Source organism: Primulina huaijiensis, chromosome 7 (genome assembly GCF_012295235.1).
Source record: "Primulina huaijiensis isolate GDHJ02 chromosome 7, ASM1229523v2, whole genome shotgun sequence".
Taxonomy (NCBI): domain Eukaryota; kingdom Viridiplantae; phylum Streptophyta; class Magnoliopsida; order Lamiales; family Gesneriaceae; genus Primulina; species Primulina huaijiensis.
The window spans coordinates 2,362,508-2,373,688 of NC_133312.1; the positions used below are offsets into that span (position 1 = coordinate 2,362,508).

Genomic DNA, 11,181 nt, shown 5'->3' on the forward strand with positions numbered 1-11,181 from the left:
AAAAAAAAAAAAAAAAAAAAAAAAAAAAAAAAAAAAAAACAGATTAGTAAACGTGGAAAAGAAAGAAGAGGAATGAGCCTGCGGCGGCCTTCTTTTCCTTTGACACTACTGTCAACTAATCGTATTTGAAAAGAATGAACCGAGTTCGACTCCAACTCCGCCGAGCTCGACTCAATCAGCAACTTGATTACTAAAATAAATTGACGGAGCAGTCGATCGATAAACTCAAACTACACTTGCAGGGGATCAAAGCTCGAAGTTTTCTACTCTTGCTGGAAATGACTCAGATGGAAATTTACATTGTGTATATAAACAATCAAAGACAATGACTCGAGATGGAGGAGATAAACCACCACTGAAACTGAACTGGCATATACTTTAACAAGGGCTCAATTAGCTGAAGCTTTTCTGTCAAATTTTAACTGCCACGCAGATTTCGAGGTAATTTGTTTATCCCGACGCTGCTAAATACTTGATCAATATATGCTGAATTAGTAGAGCTTGCTTCAGCTACGCCTTGAGGGGTAGAATCTGTGACAGCACATATCACAAATGATTGCGGAATGCATTCTTCATGGCTAGGTGAATGTGTTTATAAGAGAGGGTAAACAACCAATGATTCTGAAGGATAACAAAATGAAGGAAGGAGATGAGAAAGACTGAAAGACACGATAAAAAGAAGATGATGATAAGAGGATGACATCAGGAAAACCGATGGTTGGCCAGCCAAGTATCACAAGGGAGTACACTTGCTACCCTAAAATATTGTTCTGTCATGTGATCTATCATTGTCATTTGGGTTTGGGTGCATTCATGGGTCAATAATTTGTACTGGCAATCGGCATTTTTTGATTCACCCAAATTAATTAAGTAAACATCAGAGTTTCAATAAGTTTGATGAACTAAGAACTATGAGAGCAGAACATCTTCGGGATCAGAAAACTAACATGAATAGGGAGATGGGTGAATAGGAAGGAGAAACTATTAAGACCCAAAAAAGTGCATGTCAAAACATATTTTTTCTAATGTTCCCTCTAATGGCTGTTCACAAAGTAAACATGACTAATAAGCCTGGCAAATCTCTGTCGATTATATCAATTACAGTAAAAAATGAAAACTGATGTCCATTAACAGAAATTTTACCTCTGTATGGATTTGTAAAGCACCACGGTCACATATTTGGAAAGGAATCTAGTTGTAGAACCAAGTGCTACCACCGATGGCCGGCTTCTGTCTCTGTGCATATAAAGATGATTCAGCACCACATGCTGAGGCCTCGAATAAGGAGGTGGAATCTCCAACTGTGGGGATGGAGCGTTGAGCAAAGTCAGATTTAGATGGGGAGGAACCAATGGAGGTTCCTTCGCAAAATCCTCTTGACCAAGTTGAGCATTGTTGTAGCTGGCATCTGGGGATTGAGGCAGTTCGAAACCAGAAATGCTATCGATATCTTCTGGGACATAATCCTGCAGCACATTGGAGATTCCATATAACCAAACCAAGGCAATCCACATAAATTGATAAAATAAGTATAAACACAAGATGATGCGATGATTGAAGATTATCGTTGAGTTAGGCGGTACGTCATGGAAAGCATCTGTTTCGAAGAAACTATAGGAAATAATTTATTTCATATTTCAGAAATTTATTCAGCATTAACATCGTTACAAAACCCCAAAACAAAAGAGCAAATTCAAAATATCTTGGGGAGGAGGGACGTGGGAAGGGGGCCAGATCTCTTGCAGCATTAAAAAATGGTATAATATCCCAATGACTAGAATTTCCTAAATTCTTTTGTGCTAGCCACAACACACTCCTTTTCTGTGTGACCAAGGACAGAGATAAAAGAAATGCTCTACATCCATGTGAAGACGAGTATCGTTGTCACAGAGATGCGGACACACAAATTTACAAATTGCGCTTCATTTTAAGCAGTGTTCCTAGTATTTACAAGTTACCATGGTGAGGTTCCTCCAGATTATCAATAAGATTCTCCATCAACTCTGAACTTCCATTAGACAGACACTAGTTGAATACTAAGCCTCAAATTTGTACTTGACAGAGTACGGTGAAATAAGCATGCAGTCCCACTAGAAAACCCACCAACTGAAGAAAACCCACCAACTGAAGCATGCTCAAATTAACATGATATTCCATTTGTGGGTAGAATTTCCTGTAGCTTTGGAAGTTGGAACAGTCTCAATCTTGAAATTAGATGTATGAAGCAAATACATGATATAAAAATGATACGAAATCAGTGACTGTAAACTAGACTTCATTTACCATCATCTCTTGAAGAAATGACGGGGTCAAGGTATAGATCAGATTCTGAGGTGCATTGCAACAATAGCCAGGTTTTCATGCCCCAAATAAAAAATACTACACTCTTCACCAAAGGGAAAGGAACTACTAGTTAGAAAATTAGTAAATATATTTAAAAAACTTTCATTTCAAGCAGAAAGCGCCATCATATACTCCTTTAAAATATATACATCGTCAATTGTTCAATTTTCGTGCTTGGATTGACAAAAGGTTATATGGTTTTGGTAACCTATTATGGGCGGAAGAGGCTAACACATGTAATAAAGCAACTGAAGGAAGAGGGAAATGAAAAGCCCAGGGTAATCCAACAGTTCAGCCATCAATGTCTATCTTTGTATAGCTCATTCACATTGGATGCCAAAAATATTCACAGGTCAGTCATCAGTGATACCTAAGACGTGTTCATGGAAGAAGTCTATGCATTTTGGAACCACTTTGAATCTAACGTCCTTCCCATAAATTATGTAGTTCTTGTGAAAGGTAAAAAGTTACCAACGCCTGCGTCAATAAAAGAAACCAGTAGTTACCTGCAAATCTAAAGTGTTATAGGCATTCCCAGATTCATCCTGATCACATGGCAGTTCCGGGGAATACCTACATTGCCCATCAACAATGAACCTGTACTGATAAAATCCTGAAGGAAGTACTTTCATGATGGTGAAATCTTTCCCCGATCTCTGCAATGGCTCCCTGAATAAAGACCAAGGATTTGGAATTTGTTTAAGATATTAAAGATCGAGTTAATAATGCCTATGCAAGACAATAAATTAACCTGGTTTTCCAATCATTCCATGACCCCTCCACAGCGACTTCCTTGCCTCCATAGCTCCACATAATCATAGTCGGAATTCCATGCTCGTTATTCATGTCTTCATACACTGAGCTAGTTTGCATCCATGAAGGATTTGGGATTTGCAACTCATCAGGTCTTTGTAAAGGAACCACTGGCATCTGAAATTACAGATAAGACAGATCTCTTTAAGGTAGACATCATGCAGTTAAATTGAACAGCTGCACACAGCATAGTTTCATTTATAAACCAGCATTCTTGGCTGGGTGAAATATGTGGAGTCACATCGAATAAGGAAAACAAATACAGAGATTTCTTTGCCATAGCGAGAACCATTTTTAACAGAGACTGAAATATCATGAACAGTAGTTGCAAATTTGGGACAGAATTGTATGCAACCATTAATTGATGGATGTAAATTCATACGGGATAGTTACTTTCAAACAAAAAAACAACTGATTGATAGGATATCCAGTTATTCACTTAATCTTTCTTCCAAATTCTGTGCACAAAACAACGACCCATCGTGATTAAGGACCTTTAAAGAACCTTAATAGCCGACTATTATTTTCCATCAAATTTCAATGAACATATAGCGCCTATCAAAATTTTAAAAAAAAATCCAACACCACAAATCTGAAGAAATTATTCACCCACGATGGAAAAGATATATAAATTCTAACCATCAAAGACTGCAGATCTAGGCTAGTATTTGAGGCTAAAGGAAATCACTAACACACCACACAACATAGCCAACGATATAAAATTTCTAACTATTTCTCAAAATCACAGATTTTGCTCGATTCAAACACAAGATCCAATCTTTACACTCCACAGACAAATAGGAACAAGTTTTCGTTACTCAGAGATAACAAGAAACATAAAGGCTTCTTTTTTTCGTTAATAATCCATGAGAAAATACGGACCTGCGGTCTAAACATCAGGGGAGATTGTGAAGCCCTAGGACTTGGTGGGGGGGACTGCCCCATTAACTCACCAGCATGCCCACCAAATTGATCCCCCATGCTAACCTGCGCACCACCACCAACCTCATCCTCAACCTCGGATGGGCCGTCACTTCCACCCTCTTCCCTTCCATTAGCATTCCCCATTACGCTATCCTTCTTGTTGCAAAAACACAACAGAAGAACACGAACTCCCCCCGACAAGAATCTATGTTCAAGGATACCAGTTCAACAGAATCCCAGTACAAAACATGCCGAAGAGAAGGAAAGCGAGAAAGAAGGCAAGCAGAAGGGGTAGGCTAGATTTAATTGATGAATCTCCCTGATTAATTACTGGAATCTTGATGGTACGAAATAGTATTTTGTTTGATTGTTGATCACAAGAAAGTGGAGGAAGGGTTGTGATATCATATCATCTCTTTTTCCCTTGTAATCTAATCATGTATCCTAGTGTAATGAATCTTGTCCTGTGAGTTCGGAGATGTGTTACGTTGTTAAGTATTGGGTTTGCCCATTTGTTAAAATTAAATAATTATTGTGATGATGAAAGTAAAGAGAGTGGGGGCGAGTGGCGATGAAGAGAAGGGCCCCAACCGGTGTGACCGTGTGGGTTTAATGGGGTATGCAGGTCACATCATTCCATCTCCCTCTCCTTTCATGACAAGTAGTATGGACAGTTTCTTTCAAAAAAAATTGGAAGATTCAGATTTGTAATCAGAGTTTTTTTGAATTCTTAATATTTCGTTTCAAATTTGAGATCACGAGTTGAAATGATTGTAAACCATCGGTATAGTATAATCGAGTCTTGGTTCAAAATCTCGTTTCAAATTTGGTATCTTAATATCAAATATGGTGGTATGGACTTCTATTCAATAAATATGAAGTTATATAGTAAAAGGTTCCAATCGATCATCCAGCTTTCAAAATTATTATGTTAATCATGATTTTTTTATGACATCCACAAATTGTGTTCATCGTTGAGATGATACTTACGTAACAAATGTACAATTTTGACATGTCAAATAGATAAATGACGTCTTAGCGGTGTGACAAAGTCAATAAAAAATAAAATTTTTACCGTGATTGCCCTCGAATAGAGAAAATTGACCGGGTGGATCGTAATTTGTTAGATAAAAATTAAAGAAACAAGGTATATGCATGTGTGTGTATATAAAAATTAAGATGTGTAAAGTCATTTTGGAACAGGTTGAGCAATTCTTGGTTTAAAAATTGCTTGACCACTTGCATTGGAAAAAATAATTTCCCGGTGTTATAAATTCTTGTACTTGTCAAGAAATAAGGTGAATTTGTACAAGTATCTTTGCTTTTGGCTATAGAATATCGAAAATAATTGAACCTACCCATTGATTTATCCACAGTTATTGGATCGATCAAGCTATTTGATCTAAAAAAAACCCAACTAGCATATCGAACTAAGCAAGTCTTTGACTCAAATGACATGTTGTGTCTCAAACTGAGATATCTTGAGTTCGAGACTTAGTTTCATCTCTACAATGTAAGAGTCAAAGATATTTTTTTCAAAAAATGTAAGGTACTTTTTTTTCCCCTACTACAACATCGAACCGCACCAAAATCAAGCAAAGTAAAAAATGGAAGTGAAAATTTTGATTGTGAAAAGGGTGGTTATATGTCTCTGTCACAATGAAAGACTACAAAAATAGATTGATGGAATTGGGAGGCGAGGAAAAGGGGGAAAAAATGGAGTGGTGGGGGCCAAAAGAGCAAACGTTTTCATTTATTTTGGGTCCGCAATTTAATCATCAAACACTGTTTGAAATCGCTTTTTTGTTGTTTTTCTATCGAGTACGATTAGGAGATTGTAAATACTGATAGCGTGTTTTGGCTTCTTAGCCTCGACCAACATTGTAACCCCATCACAATTATTGTTATCATCAAACTCGTATTCAGAGTTCATGTAGAATACAATGATAAAGGTTAATTTCATTCGCCATCTTTGAGGTTTGTCATATTTTTAAAAAAAACATCCAAGTATACTTGAATATAACGTAAATCTACGTCTCTCGAACTTTATGAAAAGTAACAAATAAATGCAGCATTGAAAATTGATTCGGGCATGATTCATGAATACTTGAGATTTGCAAATGGATGGCCATTTTCTTGGATTCGAAAGAATCCTTGGTTTCAAACTTGAGGAGAGAAAAAATACTTTATCAAAAATATATAGAATGAATCATAATACACAACAATTACTGTATCGATAGTTATTAAATGCACTGTGATGTTGCTAAAATCGGTGATGATAACAGGGAGGTCGGATCCTCGCTTAAAAAGCTCGGACCAAACCTTGGAACGATGACTAGGAGGTCGGATCGTCACTTGGGGAGCTCAGATTGGACCTTCGAAATCTGGCAACACGAACAAGAACGTTAGAAGGGGGCCGGAAGGTTCTTCCGGCGTAGCCCCTCCGACGCTCAAGTCAAAGAATAGAAAACTGAGAGAGTACTGTGCGTGTAAAGCGAGTGAATATATGAATGAATAAATAGTGAACGAAACCTGTTATTTATAGGAGAACAATAGAGTCCTGATTTTGGTAGATTTAGATCCTCAGAATCTTGCAAGATTTGGTTTAGATCTTGTGAAAGATTTGATCGTATCTTCTAGATTTGGTTAGATTTTTGTGGGCTATCTGTTGGCGTCTAGGCAAGAGTTATCATAGTCATGAGTCCGCCTATCATCTTAGTCCTTGGGGAGCTCGGCTCAGGAGGTCGGCCAAAACATGTCAACTCGGCGCGATCAGACTACACGGAAGGTCGGCTCGGGACTCTTGGGAGCTCGGCGTGGGAGGTCGGCCAAAGCATTCCCAATCGTCGTGAAAGCACCCTATGGGAGGTCGGCTCGACTTCGTTCTTGGAGGTCGGCATGTGAGCTCGGCGTGGGAGGTCGGCCATCTCACTGATCGACGAGATTGTGAATCCGGGAGGTCGGTCTGGATGACCTCCCACCGTCTTCATGTGAATGAGGTGACCTCCTGATGGGCTCTGTCACGAAGATGACCTTCCGAGGCTTTCCGAATACCCTTGTGGACTCTCTTTTTTTGGGCTACCGAGAGTGGGCCGGACCCCTCTCCGTTCCGGGGGTATCACACTGCATGAATTACTTCACGAGGTCAAATGTCTTATTCAAAGCATTTAATCTGACTTTCAGAATTTCTTGAAATCATCAATCTGTGTAGCCAACCAATTATGTAATGATGCGTTTGGATCGAGCCAATTTCGAGTCAAATTATTTCTCTTTCACGTTTCAAATCCTTTGTGCTTATTTGGGTCTTTTTGTGGGTACATTCAAAGCATTATAATGGATTTAAGTCCACCCAAATGGAAATAATTTGAGCTCTATCTATCAAATCCTTCTGGTAAATATAAATTCTTCTGCTCAAACACAACCTTACTTCTTCCAACGACTTGCATTCAACGCTAGATTCAGCTTCTGAGCCTCTTACAAATTTTACTAAACTATCTGTTGAACGAATTAGATATATAACTGTCGAGTCCTGATCTCATAAAAGGTTGAGGTCATACCTGTTTAAGTACAAGTTGCCCTTACTATCAGAAAATCCCGTCGTCGTAGGCACAGGAGAAAATCCAGAGTATCCCTCGTCGCCCTTTTCTTTCTTTTGTCGGCATATATCAGCAATGTACATAAGAAGCTCGTGTTTCTTAACAAAGGGTTGAGCAGTGTATTCTTCATACGGCATCCACTGGAACATGTTAAAGAGATTATAAGAACAGTATATTTTAATGATTTCTAATATAACTGAATGGTTTCTTGGATGATGACAACTCAAAGAAAACCTGTGCTGCCTCTATTTCTGCTTCCTGCGGCTGGATTTCAAATGAGAGTGCTTGCATCATGCAAACGAAGAAAAGATCTGATTTCCCAAAGAATGATTTGTGGCTCTGTCTGGGGGATCATAGAATAAATTTTACAAGATAAAGCAACACAACATAAAATAGAAAAAAATAAAGAATACAGAAGAGGAAGTTTGGACGCATAAGTGATTACAGCAACAAGCACAGTATAAAATTTCAAATTTTTTGGCGTGGGGATGTTTACTATAAAATGTGGCCTATATGTCAAATTCATCTTAGAGTGGTACAATTTTGTGTAAAGATGTACCTCAATGCTAGAATTTCAAGAAATTTTGAGTCAATCTGAAACAGGATAGGAGTGAAGAAGAGCATAGACAATTAGATGCATAAAGATTGGTCAAACATCACATTTTAAAAGATATAGGCCAATTTGTTCTTACTCCTGTTTCTTCTTTTACTTCTCTGACTGCAGCATCGCATATATCTTCACCCTGTGAACATAAAAAAGATTGATAATGTTTGTCGGGAGGTTTCAAATTTAGTCGTCTGTTTTAGAAAATGACAAACTGGACATCTGAACCTACCTCATCAACAACACCCGTTGGGAATTCCAACACCCCTGATCCCCGAAATCTGCCATTCTTTTCCTGAACAACTAGAACCTGTATAGGATTGCAATTAAATGTGAAAAGAGTGTATATATTTCGTTTCATGTTGTATGGGTAGAATTGTGTGTGTACATTAAAAGAGGGTGAGTCTAGAACAGCAAAACCTATTTCATTCTTGCAATCTGATATTTCATATGTGATGAAAGGCCAACATCATAGATCCAGTTTTTCCATTTTCTGGGTTCTATTCATACAAGTTGAATGAAGTCCCTTGATGCCGATACTTGGGTTCCAGAGATTTAAGAAAAGAGATACCTTTTTTACCACTCAAGCAGCAGCAACAAATGCTTTTTGTACAACAAATAATCAATGTATGCCACAACCCACAAGCATAAGCCATGATAAAAGGTTTTGTTCTCGGGACAAAGGGAAAAAAATGAAAAATCAACACCACAAGCTACTCATATAAGCGGCACCATGTAACCCCCTCAGGTATTAAGTCTTGGATTTCCTTCTTACAAATTTCTATTTGTCATCCTCGGAGCAAAGAGGAAATTTTCTTCAGATTTAGTCATACATTTGAATGACCCCTTCTTAAACAAATCAAGTAAAATCTGATTTTTAAAAATTTTATTATCTTTGCTTCAAGCTAAATGACAACTCCCTATTACACATGCACCTTTCTGATTCAAAAAATGCACGTTAATACTTTCAAAAGATTTAACCGGTGTGCAAAAAAAGTTGAAATGATATAATACCATGCGTCAAAGCAAAATCATTATAGTAAAAAAATCATCATCTTTGCTTCAAGCTAATTGACAATCCCTAATACACATGCACCTTTCTGATTCAAACAATGCAAGTTAATACTTTCAAGAGATGTAAATGGTGCGCCAAAAAAGTCGAAATGATATCATGCGTCGAAGCAAAATCATTATAGCAACATTATATTACGGCGTACTTCGTTCTTTTCATTCAATACGAATGCACCGATACCCACTCGATGTGTGGCATTAGCTGGCAGAGTATTTGCACTACTAGGAAGCCAATGCACAAGCATCAAATATCTAGGTTCTGCATGGTGAAAATAGAATCCTTCCTGAAACACAAGATGCCAATGATAGCAAAGAATGGCAAAATTAATGAAGCGTTTTGTTAATTGAAAAAGAAAGAAAAATTATAACTATTAATACATAAGAACTTACCATGATAGCAGGCTCAACAAGATTAACAAGATCAATAGGCACTTTAATCCACAGACCCCTTTTTCCCTGCAATATCAATCATCTCAATCTCCGGGTGAAAATGAACTTTCCCTTTAAAGTAAAATCTAACAAAACAACCATCGTCTCAAAATGGTTATATTTACTTAAGTCGTGCATGAGGCATCATGATCTCAGTACTGAAGGGCTAACAAAAAAAAGTAGCCTCACGTTCACCCAATCTATCCCCAAGGCAACCACAATCCTTTTTTGAAGTCAATCCTGCGTCCCACTTCACTCTAACCTGCCAATCTCCCCCAAAATGCCACTCCATACAACTTACAAATACAGGGCAAAAGAAATAAAGAAATGAATTCAAGCCAGACTTGGGGAGAAGAAATATTTGCCAGGAACATATAATTATATGAGAAAGTTTTTAAATTCTGGAGAACTTGATTTATAGTTGCATTTACTAACTTGACTCCACCGCCGCACATATCATTGTTCACTTGGAGGTATCGACTAAATGCGTGCTCAAATTATTCACATGCATATAGCAGCAAAAATAGCACGTGGGACTATAATTTTATCAGGTCCTACAGATGTTTATTTAAGTCCATAAATGAACAAAAAGGATTGAAATTCACATTAAAATCCTTCCTTTCTGAAAAACTTCATTATTCTACCACCGCAAAGAACGAAGAAGCAACGCATGGGAAGTTTGTAATACAACATATCCACGCAAACATGTAGCTCTTCACTGAATACTCAATTAACAAATCAATCAAAATTCCAAGCTTCGTTAAAAAAAAAAAAATTGAAGATTCAGTAATTTTGTTTCCATTTCTCAAACTCAGCAGCTCAGCACAAATATACCTCTTTTCTCCAATGGGAAAGGGAAGCTCTGAGTAAAGAAGCAAAAACACCGGGATCCATGGGCTCACTGGTCATTTCCACCATCACACCGCCATGATCATCGTTTTTCGCCTCCAAACTTCTCTCCACTTGCTTCTCTGATGAAACCCGTGACATGGAAGAATTCATTGAGGACCTGATACTCGAGAAAATTCCAAATCTCAGCCTGTTGGTTTTCCCTGAAACATTCAAATAAGCGCCCCGATACTTTCTTAATCCACGGATTAACCAATCTTGGAATCACTGATTGTCAAATTCAATAATTAAAAGGGTTTCGCCATTGGAACCTTGGGATCGAAGCGATGGATTCAGAGTGGACAAGGGGCATTTCTTGGAGTAGAAAGATAGATTTTTTGAACTGGTGACACTGAGAATGGAGGACCTGGCCACAATCATAAGCCGGGTTACTATCATACTCCTCCTCGGAATTGGAAGTGACAAAATATATGTGTTCTGTACTATAACCTCGTTTGTATTATATTATTATAAAATACTATATGGTCACCATAAATACACTTTTAACAAATT

At 37.8% G+C, this 11,181-nt stretch overlaps 2 protein-coding genes across 3 annotated transcripts; both read right to left on the reverse strand.

Annotated features, from left to right (window-relative positions):
• Nucleotides 1-964: 964 nt before the first annotated feature.
• On the reverse strand, nt 965-4,583 carry LOC140981841 (SNF1-related protein kinase regulatory subunit beta-2-like). Its single transcript, XM_073448324.1, has 4 exons — nt 4,039-4,583; nt 3,095-3,273; nt 2,850-3,012; nt 965-1,466 (listed from the first exon to the last, which is right to left on the reverse strand). The coding sequence occupies exons 1-4, from the start codon at nt 4,222-4,224 to the stop codon at nt 1,140-1,142; spliced, it is 855 nt and encodes a 284-aa protein (XP_073304425.1). The 5' UTR covers nt 4,225-4,583; the 3' UTR covers nt 965-1,139.
• A 2,749-nt stretch (nt 4,584-7,332) lies between these two features.
• Nucleotides 7,333-11,098, reverse strand: LOC140980954 (nudix hydrolase 2-like). Of its 2 annotated transcripts, none has more exons than XM_073447095.1 (9): nt 10,941-11,098; nt 10,615-10,832; nt 9,742-9,807; nt 9,537-9,635; nt 8,513-8,590; nt 8,369-8,419; nt 8,236-8,270; nt 7,911-8,019; nt 7,333-7,816 (listed from the first exon to the last, which is right to left on the reverse strand). In XM_073447095.1, exons 1-9 carry the CDS (start codon nt 11,065-11,067, stop codon nt 7,616-7,618), a joined length of 984 nt encoding a protein of 327 aa, XP_073303196.1. In that variant the 5' UTR covers nt 11,068-11,098; the 3' UTR covers nt 7,333-7,615. The 2 variants fall into 2 exon arrangements, with proteins under 2 accessions (XP_073303196.1, XP_073303195.1); XM_073447094.1 differs by having other exon boundaries at nt 7,360-7,816; nt 9,498-9,635.
• Between the last annotated feature and the right edge of the window lie 83 nt (nt 11,099-11,181).